The sequence below is a fragment of the Copadichromis virginalis genome, linkage group LG18 (genome assembly GCF_057382275.1).
Source record: "Copadichromis virginalis isolate Kocher_CV1m ecotype Utaka linkage group LG18, C_Virginalis_male_GT1.1, whole genome shotgun sequence".
NCBI classification, from domain to species: Eukaryota; Metazoa; Chordata; class Actinopteri; order Cichliformes; family Cichlidae; genus Copadichromis; species Copadichromis virginalis.
Window position 1 is genome coordinate 13,995,316 of NC_140635.1, and position 18,671 is coordinate 14,013,986.

Sequence of the window (18,671 nt, forward strand, 5' to 3'; positions counted from 1 at the left end):
TGGCCTAGATAAGATCAGGCGTGTCAAGACTTGCTGTTGTGTTTGTATGAGCTTTTTATATCCTGGGCAGGCTTTTAAAGTTTTAACACATCTGTAGTGTTTTCTCTGAACAAAGAGCAAAATATTTATAATGAAGGCAAAGAAGGGATTCAGTAATAAAATTGCAGCTAATGTTTATTTGCAATACAAGTAATTGTTCTTTCCTAGAAAATGGTGAGAAATATTACTCAAAATGATGTAATGCATCTTTTTTGTTTTTAAAGCTTTTCAGTAATACAGAAAGGGACAGTTTACTTTAACCTCCTAGGACCTGGCGTCCACATATGTGGACATCACATTTATTATTATTGTATTTAGACCAAAATACTCAAATTTGCTCTACAAGGGCCTGATATCCACTTACGAGGACATTATACTGCTACTGTTCTATCGAAATTTTAAATAAATATCCTCATATGTGGCTCTCATTTTTCTTAGAAACAAAAATTAGGTAAAACCAAAAAATCAGGTAATTCTTTGTCTTTACATTCATCAGGTCACAAAATATCAAAGAGAAATTAAAAATGCATGCCGTGGAAGAGTTCAGGTCTTAGGAGGTTAAAGGTGAAACGTTACGCTTTTCTTATTTTCTTCTCTGTATATGCTGTTACAAAGCTGGATACCCATATTAAACATGGTCAGACTTTGAAATAATGAGGTCAGCGTATGTGCACATAATCCCTACGAGCCTAAAGCTCAGGCTTCAGACTGCTCTAAACACTCAGTTTCAGGTAGGATTTTCTACTTTTGGCTCTGTATATTGTCAAACAGTGGGTATATTTTATTCTGTTGTCGTCACGCATTCACATGGCTTTTGCTGTGAGCACACAAGCCCAAATAAACCTTCTGTTTGCGATGAGCAGCCAGTCAGGAGGAGTTAATACAGCTTATTTCAGTGAGAGGCTCGTGATAAGATAAACAGAGATTATTTTGATCTGCGAGTTTTGCAGACCTACTCCAGTAGAGTTTACGGAGCTGGAAATGAGCTGTAACTTCTTTTTACATAAGTTCCTGAAATGGTTTTCTGTCAGCTTATCGTGCAAGTTTGAGCTGAAGTAACCTGTGACTTTCCTGAGATTTGTTAACTAACAGAGACCGCAAGTGCCAGTTTGCTCCATCTTATGTGTATGTGTTTGTTAGAGGGGTAAGCCTGGTGTGTGTTTTATTATGCATGTATGGGGACCGGATGTGTATTTATAGCAAAGAGTAACTGCACGCGTGTGTTTATGTGCACTGAGACAGCAGTCATTTAGTGGGTCCACGTGACAGGAGTGGAGTGGCGCTTGACCTCGGGCTTGTTTGCTGTGTGTGTGTGTCAGTCTGCGTTGGTTCATATGTGGTTCATATAAATTACACCAAGAGTAGGAAAAAGAGACTCTGCTTGTTGTCTTGTCAGGATGAGCTGAAGGAGACTCACTTAACTGAAGTGCAGTCTTCAGGTATGAAGAAATTCACTGTCAACTTTTGTAGGTTGACAGCCTTCACCCCAGTCAGGCAGCAGCTCGTTGGCAACGTGGCGAGGTATGCAATCTACTTCATCTTGGTTCTAGCAAAAATGAACAAAAACCTCAACCAGCTGCAAAAATGCGCAGTTAGAGCATCTTTTCTTTTTTCCCTGCTCACAGGAGAATGCCATGCTCCCATTGAAATGCTCCTTTGCTGTGTGGGCTATCGCTTAAATACATTTGCTCTGCCAGACTGTGCATGCTAATGTACAGTCATGGGTGCCTGCGTAGTAAAGTGCCGCTTGTTACTGTTTGATTTACTGGCACTTTACAAAGACACACAGACACACATTAGAAAAACCACTTTCTACTCCATTAAAGCGTCTGCTGCAGAAATGTCACGTATGCTGAAAAAATGGGTCACTGTGAGTTCACATGGCTGCGGCTACATCCAGCTACACAGTGGTGGGACAAGCCAGCGTGAAGCTGCAGCAGCAGGCAGACTGCTGGTGATTAGGATCAACAGAGCAGAGTTCAGCCGAGTGAGTGTGTGGAATGCTAATCCACATTGTCATAAGGCGAGCTTCAGCCTGACAAAGGGTTGGAGACATAAGGGGGTTAGTTGTGTGTTTGTGTGTTGCAGAGGCACCCCAGATAAGAGAGGTACTTCGTTATTGCAGATTAGGACCCAGTAGCAGTTTGGTGTGTTTTTAATAAAGCAAGGTGGGGGTGGGAAGGTGAGGAAAATGGTAGTAGTGCCGAAATGTGCAAACGTTTGCACTGGCACATATTCATTAAGGAAGAGAGAGTGCAGAGCAGCAGGAATAATGAGCAGGGGTGTGTGCGTGCGTGTGTGCGTGAGTGGGTGGTGGGCGTTAAGCCGTCAGCTGTCAGGTATGCAGGAGTCACTGGGAGCGACAGGCAGCCATTAGTGTAGCGCACACACGTGCATGTTTGTTTGGTCTGTGTGTGGGTACAGAACATACAGAAGTAATGGCCCACCTGCAGCCTTGTTCTTTTACTGTGTTTTCTGGGTGTTTCTCACATTTATACTAAAACCCAGACCCTGGGAGTTTCCTTTTGAAGGGTGACTATGCCTGTAACCACCATTAGTCACACAGACTGTATATCAGTGATTGCCAAAGTGTGGCCTGCGGCCTCTCTGTGGGCACTAAAAGTACTGCAGGTAGACCTAGCGATTTGTATTAAATTTTTGAATTCACAGCTTCTAAACTTTTGTGACTCGATCAAATGAAAGATTGAATCAAATTATAATCCTTTTGGTGTAATTCTTATGAGCTTTTATAGGATAACATTTATTGGGATACTTTTTCGACTGCGGTTTAATAAGTAGTTTAAAATTAGAAAACAAAGCAAAACTAATGAAGCAAAGCCATGGGTTTAAATTTTATTATTTATTTATTTATTTCCTGGTGATTTTCCTTTGGTGGAATTTCCAGACTTCTTTAGTTGGCGTCAGATATGAGGGGAAAACCCTGGACCTTAATCTGTTCTTTGTCCTTAACCATAAAACCTACAGTCTTGACCCTCAAACAGCCCCAAAATGAGCGTTGGCCAAAATGTCCTTGTTTACCAGTAATGTCCTCGCTCTCAAGGTCTAATTGGTCCTTGCAAATACAGACACACACACATGCACACACAGACAAAGGAGGGTGCAGACCTAGCCTTTAATGAGCTGTCAGTCGTCTTAGCAGCCAAACATCTGTCGTTGTAGAGATCAAGCAGATGAAAGACCTCTGTATGACCTGACGTTACTATCAGTTTGGCCCACGCGCTCCCTCTGTATGTGTTTGACACACACACACACACACACACACACACACACACACACACACACCATTCTTTACATTGGACAGACCCAGCTCACTGCCACACCACTGCAGTGGTTACATCGTGGTTTCTGTCAGTCCTCCTTCTCTCTGTCTCTTCCCTGTCACCCCTCTCTCTTTCTGAGCTGTTCACTCTGTCCCTTCCCCCTCCTCCACTCAGTGCTGCAGTGCTGGAAGGGGAAACGGGAAAAAACCAAAAACACACTAACCATAAACATTCACAAATGATCGAGGTCCCGTCTGTATACACACAGACTAACAACCACACCTGGCTCACACATACGGCTCCAGCCTTTTAACATTTGCATGAACATGCTCATTCATGCATGGCCTTGTAAATAAGGGACTATCCCCCCTACATACAGTTCAGAAAAACTCTCATGCAAATCACTACTACTAGTTTTGTTTTTTTGTTTTCTTTTGCTGATGAATATAGAAGTTGTGATTTGAGGTGGAGGTACAGAGCATAAAGTCACAGGTCACATTCACTTGCCGTGAATTAATTGCTGTTAAAAATAGATGTTGGTATCGACTGTTATGTGCAAGTAAGATGGCATTTAGAGGTATCCGTGTGTCACATCAATTCTTCGAGGGCCACATGAATTCTTTTAAGAAAGACGCTGTGGCTTCTCTAGGTAGCGAAACAGAAGGTGAATAGATAAATAAAAATGATCATGTGTGCTTCGTGGAATATGTAACAGGTGAATAATTGTGTTTTTTGTAAATAATACATGCTTAAGCTGCTGAATGAGGCTGCTGCTGGACCGGTATAAATGATAAGCGGCTAATACGTGGCTGTCCCAGTTATTTGCTGGCATTGTTCTGAGGCTGTTTAGCGCTGGTAATGACACAAGCTCTTAGCCGGTACAGCACAGAGGAAAATCCTTTAGTCCAGCTGATGAAAAGCTGCCTGTTTATTATTCACTGAGAGCTTGTGTGTCTGCGTTTTGTGGATAAACGTTTTATAGCGGGCTTTAAACGGGTACTAAGTCAATTATTGATGCTTTCACACTTTTCTCTTCCCCTTCTTCTTTCGTCTCCTTCCTCTTCTTACCATCTCTCTTCTCTCTGCATCTCCCTTCTCAATCTGCTGTGTGTCGGTCGCTGTGGGCTCCCTAACGGCTCGCATTGCGATGCTGTGCATTGTTGTTCCTCTGCTGTCTCTGTTACCTGTCAGTTAGGTAGACCATGTTTGTGAAATGCACGGAGCATGTGTGTCAGGCCTGCCTGTCACAGATAAGCATCAGCTACATCAGCTTGTGGCCTCTCGCCGAGCGTGGCCTGGATATAAAAAAAAAAAAACCTCAACCCAAAACGAAACGGTGAGATAGACAAAACTAGAGGCAGCAGGCAGTTCTTACTCAACATCCTCTGAGGGTATGACGCTGACACAGGAAACACAAACGTACATTTTCCTGTACAGCGCATGTTTTGATTCCAGCTGCGTTGCATGTATGCCGATGTCTGACACGCTCAGAAGCGTGTAGCAACAGGCCGCGTCGACTCACAGCTAGGCTTTTTTTCCTGTTTTAGTCATAGGCCTTCCACTACGGGCTCATTCGGCTGCGACACCAGGTTTATCCATTTCCTCGCTGCCTTCGTTTTCCTCACAGCTGCATTATGGCCAGCTCAGGCTAGTTCACTTACTTCTGCACACATTTGTATCCATCCTTTACATCTTGAGTGTCATTTGTCTCCATCTTTCCCCCTCTGCGTCTGCGTGCCTGGTGTAATTTCTCTCCTCTCTGCATGCTTCCTCGCATTCTCACACCTCCTGACGGAAATGCTCATTTTGAGTCGTTCAGACTATTCCAACAAATGTATTCGGTGCAGCACTACATCTGTGTCTTCCTCTCGCTCTCTGCTGTATTTAACCTTGGGGTGTCTTTGCTCGTCTATTTAACCACCATCTCTCTTTCTCTCTCCTTCTGTTTTCAGAAGGTGGTGGAGGAGGAGAGCCAGGTGAGGAAACCCTCGTTAGATATCTGCTCCACCAGCGACAAGTTGGCTGATGCTGACCCAGCGAGAAAGGTCAGTTATCATTTCCCTCCCTGTGATACCTTCCCCCATTCCTTTCCTCCCCCTTCCTCCACGCTCAGGTACCCCCCCCCCCCCCCCCCCACTGATAGACACACCCCCTGCTCACTCATTCATAGCGGCATGCTTCTCCTCTGTTGTACCAAGCTGCTCTGCTCCTCGCCCCCTCCCCCGCTAACGTGCCCAGTGTCTCAACTGATGCCTGATGGATGATCCCCCTTTCACATGTATGCATGCATATTAACTATATTATGGCTCCAAGAGCGCCACGTGCAGCACATTTCTTTCTCCTTCCGCTGTCTTTCTCCACGTATTTGTGTGTGTGTGTGTGCACGTTCATGCATCTGATTGCTTTTGTAATAATTTATCTAATGCGCTGTGAAGGCTGTTCACCAATCAATATATGAGGATGGAAGATGTGCAGTTTTGTTTTTGTTTGTTTTTTTGTTTTGTGCCACATTTATCTATTTGTTTGCGTTTCCAACAGGGAAAAGCATCTCCACCGACTCTTGTGTTCAACCGGCTTTTCTCAGAAATTAAGGAGGAGCCAGGACACCCCACCCTGGTCCATCCCAGGTACTACACCTTATTAACCCTAAGTCAGTTATTCCAGTAAAAGCTTTGAGGCTTGTAACTATCATATTTCTGATCTCCACTGCACCAAAGAGATCAAATTTCTCCAACAAAGATATAAAGCGGAGTCGAAAAGCAGAGAGCGTGTGGTATTCTGGTTTAATAAATGATGATTATCACAATATTTTCCTGTTAATAAACAGCATTAATTAACCATCTCAAACTTAGTGCCACTTTTATTTGGTGGTTTTAGAGATGTAGCAAGATGAAGAAGATTCTTCCCTTGATTATTTGTTTCATCTTTGAAAATTTAATAGCCTACAGCAGGCTGCCTTTAAAACTGTGTGCTGCATAAATAAACATATTCTGTGTGTTTTCATATAAAAAGAAAAGAAAAGCAGGAAATCAACATGTGTGAAGAGTTTTCTGGTTATTAGAAAAATTTTTGGACTTTGTTCAAAAATCTGAAATGTCTGAAATTATGAATATTAACTTGCATAATCAATGAATGAAGCAGTTGTTGCCCCTCACATTGTTTTATTTTTCCAGTGTAGAGAACTCTATTAAATCTTGCTGAAGGAGACGAGTGGTATTCACTTTAAAGATGGTTTTAGTTGGTTGTGCTAGACAAAATTAAAAGCTGCAGTTATTTAAGGACTTATCGATACCTGAATCTGTGCCAGATGGCCTGGTGTTATCTGTAAAAACACGGAGAAGAGATAAGACTCTCCTTGCCAGATATTATAGGTGTATGTTTTTAAGTTTTGTGTTGGCTTCAGTTTCTTCCTCTTCTTTTAATTTCTTGTGACTGCACTCCCTCGTCTCCTCCTCCTCCTCTCCCTCACTCGCTCCTTCCTCATTTCGTTTCCAAGCCCTCTGCATCTCCCACCGTCTCTCCATCCCCAGGGGACACCAGCTCTTGTTTAGATGTGGCTCACAGTAATCTGACCCAGATTAAAGCCATAGCTACATGTGACTGCCTGTGACTTACTGACTGCGTGGAGGCCTGCAGACTCCAGGCCAGACAAATTGGAGGGATTATAGCTCTGGTCACCTGTCAGCATCACACGATTGCTACACGTACAAACCAGTCAAGACCAGTTTGCAGTGTGTCTTTTGCATCCCAGAGTTGGTAATAATGCAGCGCCCTAACAGTTGGATGTCGTGCCAGACATCCGCAGCACTTAAAGTCGAATCTGGATCGCCGCAAACATCCATTAGTGCTACACTTGTCACATACAAGCCAGGCTTACATTATTCAGTTGCTTCTGAGCCGTTTCATGTAGAGGAGTGGTTTTCATTCAGGCGAGCAGACAGACCAAGCGTTGTGTGTCTGCTCTGGAAGAAAACGAAGCACAGAGTCCCACTGAGCTGCCATTCTTACCCTAGTTCACTGTTCCAGCCTCAGCCCTGTCTGGAGGGGGCTGCTGATGGGGGAGGGGTTCAAAGCTCCTCTCTTCTCCTCCTTTCTTTTTCTCCCTCTCTTTAACTTCCCTTCACACCATCATGAAACAGTGTTGGTTTAGTGGCCTCGGAGTATCTCACAGCACAATCTCTCTTTCTCCCAGTTGCATCCACTACTTGAACATTTGTGATATGCAAAAGATGTGTTTAGGCTGAGATCCTGTAAACATGTGGCAGAGATTTTTTTTTTTCCTGCAGCCTTCCCAGCGTCCATTTACTTTGGGCTAGAGCAAACGCCACATTAGTTAAAGTAGCTGCCGAGTCAATAATTTGTTGGTACGATCATCGCTTCAAACACAAGATTATGTAAAAGGTGGCGCTAGTTCCTGTATGCCTAGAATAAAAGGGCAAAGAACAGATGCTTAATTCAGTCCTTACATATTTAGAAACCAGACAAATGTTGGTGTTAATGAAGAAAATTGTGAATTGATTCAAAATTAGATGATGTTTATTTGAGTGCTTAAATGCCTTCTCTTTTTGTTTCTTCCAGTTACTACATGTACACATATGATAAGATGGTGGCTCCCAATGTGTCACTGCGAAGGGAGGCAGAGATGAGCCCCGAGATGCTGAGCGCACTGCTCAAACACCACTACAGTCGCAGAGTGCTGGGCCACGACGAGCCGCCAATGGGTCAGTAATAATACACCCAGCAGAGCTGAATTATTAACCAGCAAAGACGCGTGTAAAGCTTTTTAATGGCTCAACATACATGCTATAACCACTTAAACACACAATCTGGTCTTCAAATTAGGATTAGAAATAAATCAGTGACCATGTTATTGTTGCCTTCTGCCTGAGGGATTTGATGTTGGATAAGCAGAGCAGGAACATGTTTGTTGTCGTGTAAACGAGAAGAAAAATCTGATCAGAGATGATGTGACTTCCTCCGACACAAAGCTGCCAAGATAATCTGACTTCATCATGCTTTTTGGAAACCATACAAATCAGCCAAATAGAACAACAAATAAGATCATACCCTGTCTTACTTGACCTTCTTGTGAAATTAAAAGCAACAGCTGACGCTCTGTAATTATGTTCAAGTGAAAAGCTGAAAATGGCAGAGCCGATAATGGGCCAAAAGGCAGGAAATTGCTTCCAGTTTATCCATTTAATAACAGGCCTTAGATCTCCAGCAGTTAATAAGAGCTGCACATCTGCAGAGACACTGAGTCTAGCTGCAGAACCCAGCGTGAGTGGGCAGGTAGAGGAAGAGTTTCTGTACACAGATTGTCTTTCTTTAATTAACGGTGTCAGACATGAAGATGGAAAGTTACTTGGAGTTTGACTAATTAAAAAGCATAAAACTGACTGGAGACACACACACATTCAGACTGTTTTAACAGTGCATATTTTTTGGCTATAACAAGACAAAAAAAACATTTACATGGAGTGTGATCTCTGACAAAGTTGTGTTCCACTATTTTCTAGCTGAAAATTGTCAAACTAGAGCTCGTATAAACGCTTTCCACAAACACTCAGTATGAACGATATTTGGTTATTCCAGTAGTTTTCAAACATTTTTGTGTCATCAAAATTGCCCTAAAAATGAGCCATATTCACAGCTGTGCAGTGTCATGTGACAAATTGGCAGTTCAGCTTTTATTTAGAGATGCATCTGTGGTATCTCAGGGGACACCTCGGTGTTGGCGGGGTGGAAACGGCCATGACCTCCTCGTGTGTGTTTTCATGTGTATGCGTTCATGTTTTTCCTGCATTAATGAGATGTGTGTGTACTGTATATTTTTATATAATCTACGTCTATACAGAGAGAGAGAGAGAGAGGATGAATCACAGGAATGCTCTCTGTATGCCATTATTTCACCACGTCTGACTGCCAAGCTGTCGCCCTCCCTCTCTTTCATTCCTCTCAGGCATTTTCCTCTTTTCTTCTCCGACCAGTCCGTCTCTCCTCCCTCTTTCTCTTCCCATCAGCTGTCGCCACATCCTCCTCTCTGAGCGGATTTTCCGTTTGCTCCTGCACTTCCTTCTTCTGCCTCTTTCATCTCAAGCCTTCTACCCCTTCATCATTTTCTTTTTTTAAACATTTTCTCCCCTCATTTAATGCCTTCCTCCCCCTGTTATATCTGTGCCGTTCACTCTTCCTTTTGTGGTTGTCTCTCTCTCTCCTCTGTTTATTTCCTTTTGATCTACCACCCAATGACTCACGCCTGTTATTTGTGCACTTCAGAGCATGGATCTGGGTGTGTGTGCAGGCACACACATGCACTAGCCAGTTTGAGTCAGTAAATGATTGTCCTCTCCGGGTCCAACATGCTGTGTACAGAGCATCCCGTTTCCTGTCACGCACATGCTGCATGATCATTACCCTCTGTTCTCCTGATGTCTTTGTCACCATTCACCATTTCGCCTTCTTCATCATTATCTTCTTCTTGTTCCCCACCTGCTTCTTCATCATCATTTTTGTCTGTCTGCGAGCTTATGGTTCAAATACACTGCCATACCTAACCTACATTTGTGCACTTGTGTTTTTGTGTGTCACTGTGCCAGTTGGATCTTGTATCTTGTATTTTGTGAGTGAAGCTAAGCCCAGCAGAGCAGCACACTAGGGCACTTTCCGCAAGTGTTGTTGGGCAAAGAAAACAACTCTATCTGTAGTCTGTGCCTTTGTGTTAAGTCTCCTCGTGGCTTATGGGATCGTAAGATTACTGCAGAGAGGCTGCTTTTTTAAAAATTCCACCTTAAAAACACTGTTTTGTTTTGCGAGAACTCCACAAATGAACAACCTTGACCTCAGTGGATAAATGAAGTGCAAACGAATTTGGAAGTACAGCAAGTCTTTGTTTCTATCACCAAGCCTGAGGGAGATTCAAAAAAATGAATTTCTAACTCCACAGAATCAAAAATGTAAGAGAATCGTTAAGCACCGGTGCTGTGGAAATTCTGAAACTCACACATCACATTTGAAAACACATTAAGCATCACTGTTGAGCTTTATAGCTTCTTGGTGCTTTTTGTTTTTTAATTCATTTTGATGACTTTACACTTGATAGCATATTTTCCTCCAAGTTCTATTTCTTATTAGCCTACATAGTGGCTAAAGAGACATTGGGCACTAAACATCCAGAGATGCCCAACACCTGATTCTTTTTTTTCTACATCTCTCCAGCTCTCACATACATATCAATTTTAGTCATTATGAAACAAGTTATATTTCAAATTACATTGTCACGTCACAGTTGTCTCACAGGAAGCTGTCAGAGAGGTGCTTAAATAATTCTAACCTTTTTATTAGCCAGTCACCCACATTAAAACCAGGTCAGCTGGAACTGAACTAGAGATGAAACTAGTCTTCTCCTTCTCATTTAAGCGATTGGAATCAAATTAAATTACGATACTGCCAGAGATTACCACCCTACCCACTGTTTCCCATGATGCTCCTCCTCCCAGGCCGCAGCGAGGGAACAAGCCAGGGTTTGAACAGTGGAGGAGCCCACGCAGAGCAGCGCGGCTCCCACACATGGCCCTTTATTCCTCTCTATTCTGCGTGCGTCTGAGGGCAAACACACAGAAAATTTGTGGGCGAGTGTTTGGTTCGTCAGCTGTTGCCGAGCCATACTTGTGCGCTGTGTGAGTGCACTGGTGCTGAGGAAGAATTGCAGGCGTTTATGAGGTTGTGCGAGGGTGTTACTAAGCGCGGGTGGCAGTGTGCATTAGCACGGCTCGCACTTCCTGTCTTTCACCCACCATTCTTCTTCTTCTTTTTCTTTTTAACTTCTTTCTTCATCTTCTTCATCTCCCTCCTTCCTCAGATCTTCACGCGTCGCCTGCTGTCGCTGCTGGTGCCGGGGAGGCCAAATCCCAATGTGCTGCTGCTGACTCGGCCACTGAGAGGGAATGCCAAACCCAGGCAGTTTCCATGGAGATGAGCAGCCCAGGCTACAAGAAAGCCACCCACATCACCGCCCACACCCCTCTTCCCCGTCCTCCTCCTGCGTCGCTGTTGTCATCGGTAACGGATGTAGCAGCTAAGGACGTGAGCTCTGCCACGAGCGGCGTTGTGGCGACGGTGGGGGGGCTGGAGGACGACAAGGACAGGATTGTTGTGGAGATCATGCAGATGTACAGCAGGCAGCAGGAGAAGCTCAACTCCACCCTGCACAAGCAGCTGCAGCTGGAAATGGTGAGTCGGTGGTCGGAAAGATAAACGAGGCCGAGATCAACGAGCCGATAACTGTTTCCGCCCATTAGAAGTGTCCTTGATGTGGAGGTGATCTTCACCTTCCACTAACCCCCTCTATTACTTCCTCCCATCACGTGGAACGTGTCAGTATCAGATTGTTCCACCAGTTTTTAACACAAGTCAGCAGAACAGTTCATATAAATCAGTGTTTCACTCGTTTAGCGTATTATTAAAGCCCTGGGTTTAATTTCAGTTTGGATGCATGGAAACTGAGTTGAACTAGATTATGGTGACATTCGCATCTACAGTTGAATTATGTTCTCCACTAATGGGATTTGGGGAAAATTGCATTTGTAATCTAAAATGAGATGCCACCATTAAAGAGTATTGGTGACAAAATGTCTGATGAAATAAAATGTAAGAAAACTGAAGCAAACGGCCTCCTTGTGGAGCTTCTGTAATGTGGCGGTAGAGCAGGTAGTAGTCGGAAGGTTGCTGGGTGCTCTAGCCTGCATGTTAAAGTATCCTTGCAAGATCCTGGACCCCCAAATTTCATCAGAGTGTGAATATTAGATAGAAAGAAAGACTATATATGCGAATCGGTCTATTTACCATTTGCAGGAGTCACTGAAATGTGACTTTTTCTTTGTGCCCCCAGGAGCTGGAGACTTTGCGTGGAGGCGAAGCAGCGAGGCTACGGGAGCTGAGCGCCGAGCAGCATGAGCTGCGCAGCGAGCTGGAGGCGGTGCACAGCGAGCAGGCACGGCAGCTCGGCCAGGCCCGCCAGGAGCAGCTGGAGCTGGAAACCCGTCTGGAGCAGCTCCGACAGCAGGCCTGCGCCTGCGAGCCAGGGGCGCAGCGCCAGCAAGAGGCCCACTACACAGCACAGGTACGGGCTTACAGGGGAACACATGCATGCACAGACTTTTGCATCAGAGTGAATCTCCGTGACATAAAGTGTGTTCACCGGCTTGCATCACTTAACATATGGCGTTTTTATCTTAAAGACATTAAGATTGAAAAGCTCCAGTGGGACTGAAACAAAGCACACTTTAACACAGCACTCTGCATATTAATATTAAAGTTGAGCTCGCTAAGCATTTACAATTAGTTCTCTTTTCATTTTCATCAGCATGTATGTACAAACATTTATCTTTGGATCTGTAGTTACTAGAGTCATGATTAAATCAGGTTTTTAGGTAAAATTATTTGGAGCTGCACTTATTAAACGTAGCAGTCAAATAGAAAGAATTTACTGTGATGCTGTGTGAGTCTGTGCGGAGCACATACTCAGACGTCTGTTTGGGTTTCAGTAGACCTAATCTTAATCTCTGTTACATCGGCCTGAGCTCTTCCACCTCCTGCCTTTGGCATCAAGCTGTCCCTTTGTTAAGAGAACGGGTGTGCACATTTCTGTGTGGCTCTGAGAGTTCAACATGGGGTTTTTGTTTTTTTTGTTTTTTTTAAAGGTTTGGTGCACATTTCTTTGTTTACTGCTAAAAGGGGAAAAATACAATAAATGGTTACTCTGACTGATGGTTTAAGAGCTCTCAAAACACAACAGTAGTTATTCTGTCTGCACCACTTTGCAGTGTGTGTTGTAAAAGCCTCTGAGCCAACTATGTGTCTAAATGCAGGGTCTCTGTTGGTTTGTTTTTGATGGTTAACACCTGCCTGATTATGAGGATTTTACTGTTTTTTTTTGGCCTGTTGCCGGAACAAGCCACAGCAATTTGATGATGTCATGTTGGGCTTTAGTTAATTATTTGTTGGGAACATTTCTTTAAATATTTACGACCAAAGTAGTTTGCAGAGGAATGAACAGTTGCGGGCCTGCTAAGAAAAATCTGAAATGAAGACTGTTGACAGATTACTATTAGATGTGGAAATGTGTGAGAGTAATGTGGCTCGTCTCTGTGTCTCCTTTCAGTTGTCCGACCTGCGTCAGAGGCTGGAGCGGGCGGAGGCTGACCGGCAGGAGCTGCAGGAGGAGCTGCGCATGGAGCGGGAGGCGCGCGAGAAGCTGGAGCGCACGATTGCCCAACTGAAGCAGCAGATGGCCCAGTCTGGCACGATGGGAGGCAGCCCCTCTCCTCCTCCTACTCCCTCCACCGGACCCCCTAACGCCCACTCCCCACCCTGCTCAGAGGCCCCAGCGGCTGGCCAAAAGTAACTGCCGCCCCTCCGGGCGCCTCCCCTCCCCCCCCTCATTCCTTTCCTCATCACCCGCCAAGTGTACAGACACAAAAAGATCAGCCCAAAGCTGAAAGGAGCATCACGTCTCCTCAGGCTGATTTGAAGTTGTGCATTACGCTCCCCTTTTGCTTAGTGTAGGACTGACTTTTGTTTTTGTAATTCAATGATCATTTAAAAAAGGAAAAAAAAATTATTATTTTTTTTTAAATTTTCACTTCCCTCTCTTTAAACAGTATTTAAAGGTTTTTGGGCATGTATGTTGGGTTTAATTTATAGTTTTTACTGAACAAATAGCTGCTTCACAGACTGAAGACCAACTCAATCCTTCACTATAACCCACCCCAACCCTCCCTGTTCTCCAATCCATATTCTACGACCCTCCCTTCCTGCTTACTGGTTTCTGGAGCTAATAATGACTTTGACTTTGAGATTTCGGATACAGATTCGCTCCTCCTTGAGGACGTCACATCACGCTACTACCTGGCACAGCAGCCAGCACTCCCGAACACATGGCGCCGCCTGACCCGTGCCCCTACTCTGTCTTTCTGTATGTAAAGCCCAAGTACCAGCGACCGCAGGAAACTGCACGGACATTTTATTACATTGTGTAACATGCGAAAACATCAAGTCTTTATGGGGGACAAAGACCTTTACTGTACAAAAAAAGAAAAAAGAAAAAAATGGACTTAATGAAAATATGCCAATAGTGATGCTGAACTTGAAATGAGTGTTTTTGGGTGTGATCTCTACAAGGTAGCTAGCTAGGGAGTAGTGTTTCCTGCACTACAGCTGCTCCTAGCGACAGACTGGTTTTCTCCTCTGCTGGGCCACCTGGGCTCTCCTGATGTAGACCAAACAGTCTGCTAGATGAACCGCCAGTTGCCCCGCATCTCCTCTGAAGAGCGCACACCTTCCATTGTCCTCTGCTCGGAAACTCCTTAACACTGTGTATTTTTATGTTTTTATTTTTTCACCTCTAGCCTGTCTATCTTCAAGATAGAAAGGAAACACTGCTGTTTCAGGCTCGGCTTGAAGAAGTGTTGTGCACTCCTTGTGCCCCCCCCCCCCCCCCCCCTTCAGATCCCTCTGGGAAAGGAATGCGTCTGGACATGGGGGCCGAGCCGAAAGAAGAAAGGCAGAGCCCTCACGCGTGGTAGCTGTGCCGTGTTACTATACTTCATGCGACATCCTTACGTGCCTGCACACACTCGATCGCGTCGGTGCAGTGCAGGCATTCATGCAGAACAATGGCCCCAGAGTTCCCAGCAGATGATCAAAGTTGTAGTCTGCCCCTCTGCTTTCAGGCTTCTTTATTGTTAGCAGACCGTTGTATCCCCACCCTGCTCGCATGTGAGAAGTGGGTCGCAGGTGAAGGCAGTTAGTCCAGGGTGGTTTGGGTCCTGCTTTCCGTTATTCTGCCTGACTGAACAAACAGGACCGGGCAGGCAGGGAGAGGAAGAGCGGGAAGAATTGAGGGCCCAGAAGACTAGCGCACTCTCCCCCCACCTCACCCCTTGCGGCAGGCTGGGTGGCCCGTTTGCCGGCGGTACCGAAGGAGGCTTTTTTTCTTTCTTTTTCTTTTTTTTTTTTTTTTTTGTGCCGTCAGAATCGGGGGCAGCTGCCGTTGTCTGAGGCCCTCTGCCCACCCCCGAGCCAGACTGTACAGGATCTCCCAGCCAGCGCCTCCCTCTCTGCCCCCTCTCCCACAGTCACTCGCTCACACAGCCCGTGCATCCACCTCCTGTGTGAGATCATCTGGGGGTGTGCAGCGTTTTTTTGTTTTTGCTTTTTTTGTTTTGTTTTTTTTGTCAGAGCCCAGGAGAGCTTACAGACGTCCAGCCAGAGGAAGAGAAAACTTTTGTGTCAGTTGCCAGGCAAAGGAGCTTTTTATTGCCACTAAGAAGATCCCGGTTAAGCGAGCGAGCTTGTGCGTGTGTGTGTGTGTAAATAATCGTGTGTGTGGGGGGGTGTGGGAGGTGGTTTGCCTCGGTTAAACTCTGAGCTTTTTTTTTTTCTTTTTTTTCTTAATGCATCTGCCATTAATGCAAATTGATAGACATTCCACTGTGCTCCATCCTGTTTTCTCACACAGCTTCCCTTTACGATGACAGAGCTGAAGAAGTGGGCAGTTGTGGTTTGTTGACAGTCAGAAAAGCAGGTGCAGGTGCACAAACCAGTAAAAATCAACCCCCATGCCACAAATGTACACTCTACTGTTGTTCCATTTAAACCTTTATTGAAATTATGAAAGAAAATATTTAACGTATTAACTAAAAGATTTATATTCACTTTGTAAATACAGTAGTCATTAATATATTAACTGTTCTTATAAATAAATAATCTTAAAAGGTTATAATATTTGGATCAGAACCGAGGCTTCAGTCAGCCCCAGTGTTTGTTTATTTTTCTTTTTTGCTTTCTTCATGAAAACTGATGTGAGAACTTGACTTTGTGTGGATGTGGGGGAGTGGAACACGTGGTTTACTGAGATGCGATGCAGGACAACAGCAAAAAATAGGAAAATATTACTTTGTTACACACTCCCCTCCCTTCTTTATGAACTGATGGAAATACTTTTTTGTGGATTTCATCATAATGGACTGTTTACTGTGTAATGTAAGCTGTTTTCCTCCCTTCTGTCTCCTCTGAGCAAAATTGAAAATGCTTTGTGGATAAAATGAAAACTTTTCTTTTCTTTTCTTTGCATGGTTTACTGCCCCTTTACTTTTTGTATCTGTGGGCCACTATCGGTCTGTTTAATGTACAAAAAAAGAGAAAAAGATTTCCCTGCACATGACACACAGATTGAGTTGGCGCATGAATATTGAACGTGTGCAAGTTTTATATCGCGAGTGGATCAGAGGCTAGCTGAATATAAAGTCAGAGTCAGATCATGAAGAGTATAACCTGTAGCCTAATTTGTTTGGAATGTGTGTCTGTGGGCGGGCCTCCAATGTCTGACTGAAGCACAGCAGCTTTGCTCATGTAGCTCTGGACGTGCGATTGTGTCCTGATTTAAGATCATATATTATCCTCGTCATTTTTCACTTAGAATATAATCAGTATTAGTTTTTATTCACTTAATTACCTCTTCAGCTGAAAAATATATCAATACATATATAAAAATAAATATATATATATATATTAAAAATTCAACACACGAGCAGATATCTAAGGGAGGTCTGTACTTTCTGAGTAGTTTGCATTTTATACACATGGGGGCGCTGTTTAACTTTTTTAAACCACATCACAATGATTAAAAAAAGGACTAAAGAATAATGGGGCGTGCTGGGCCTTTTTGCATTTTGCTGTGTTATGAGAACTTGGATCTAGTTTGTACAGTTTTTACAGGTGTGAACTTTGCCCAACTGACTTAAAAAAAAAAAAAAAAAAAGGAAAAAAAAGTGGAGGTAGCTGTGTTTTATTTACCACATGAACAGATTTGAATGCAAGATTTGCATAACCATTCGCCTATGTGACGAGAACTTGTAAATGGCTACAAGTTGACCTTTGAAGTGTTTGAAGGTGGTTTGATTTGTAGTTGGGTGTGTGATTTCTTTGTTTTCTCTTTTCTTTTCTTCAGGCTGTAATTAGCCTTTTAAGTAGAGCTGATCACACTGATGGCCGGTCACTAAAAAGAATACCCTGATTTCGTTGATACACATCCTGTTATAGATGGAAAAAAGACAACTCCTCCCCCCCCCCTTGATGCTGTTCTGAAACATGAAACAGTGTCTGTGTATGACCATTGCATACTATGTTGCCAATACTACAGTGTGATGAGACTTTTGTTCTTGCATGAATTGAGACACTGTTCTCCTACCTCATGTTGTGATATATATATTAAAAAAAAGATGTTTTTTAAGCAGAAGACACTGCATCTCTGTTTATCATCATAGATATTTACTAGAACGATTACATACCTGTAAATGCTTTTAGCTAATACCTCAGTTGTATCTAGTGTTTGTTTTTTTGTTTTGTTTTTTCTGTTTTTGCCCTTTCCTGATTTCAGATCTTGTAAATAAAACCCTGTATAGACAATGAACTTGGATCAAATTCAAGTAAAGTTCTGTAGTGTCAAAATCCGTCATGTCTTTTTTCTAGACCGCCTTTAAGTATAGAGCTCAACAACATTTATGGTCCTGTACATCCTTACACATAACAGTCCGGTGCTGATAATCAGATCCACTTGATTAACTGATCAGCAGTAACTCTGAGCTCTTTTGTAAAAGCAGGTCAGTGTGTTAACTCAGTGCCAAGGAAAAAAGAGGGTTATAAGGCCAGACAAGTCCATCATTCATATGTGGACATCTCAGCAAATTCACCCCAAGGTCAGATTGTGCAAATCACCCAAGAGCTATATGTCAGGCTCTACAGGCCTCAGTTCACATGTTAAAGTTCATGACAGTATATTTAGAAAAGGACTGAACTGGGGAAAGCCTCTTCTCTGTAAAAAGAACATGGCAGCATGGCTTCATCTGAACAAATTTCATTTGGGCAGATGAGAGCAAAGTGGAGATGTTTGCCAAAAACTAAACACAGCACATCAGCACAAACACATCATACCAACTGTCAAGCACGGTGGTGGAGGGGTGATGAGTAGGCCTTGTCTTACAGCCACAGTCATTGAGTCGACCATAAACTCCTCTGTATTCTAAAGTCAAATGTGAGGTCATCTGTCTGGCAGCTAAAGCTTGGGTCAAACTGGGACAGGACAACGAAACTGCAACAAATCTACAGCAGAATTGCTGAAAAATGTAAGTGGTCCAGTCAAAGTCTAGACCTCAATCTGATTGAAATGTTGTGGAGAGATCTTAACAGAGCTGTGCATAAATGACTGCCTGTGATTCTTAATGAAGTGAAGCAACGTAAAGAGGAACGGGCCAGAATTCTTCCACTATGATGTGACAGACTGATAGAGTT

The 18,671-nt window shown here is 43.7% G+C and overlaps 1 protein-coding gene across 1 annotated transcript in view; it reads left to right on the forward strand.

The window, feature by feature from the left end:
- Nucleotides 1–17,793, forward strand: part of skila (SKI-like proto-oncogene a) — a 35,609-nt gene extending 17,816 nt beyond the window's left edge. Inside the window, exons 3-8 of the mRNA XM_085439990.1 lie at nt 5,273–5,365; nt 5,859–5,947; nt 7,899–8,041; nt 11,182–11,552; nt 12,211–12,441; nt 13,483–17,793. Of these exons, the coding sequence (XP_085296116.1) occupies nt 5,273–5,365; nt 5,859–5,947; nt 7,899–8,041; nt 11,182–11,552; nt 12,211–12,441; nt 13,483–13,725 (1,170 nt within the window). The 3' untranslated portion in view covers nt 13,726–17,793. The remainder of the gene's footprint in view (nt 1–5,272; nt 5,366–5,858; nt 5,948–7,898; nt 8,042–11,181; nt 11,553–12,210; nt 12,442–13,482) is intronic.
- The last annotated feature ends 878 nt before the right edge of the window (nt 17,794–18,671 follow it).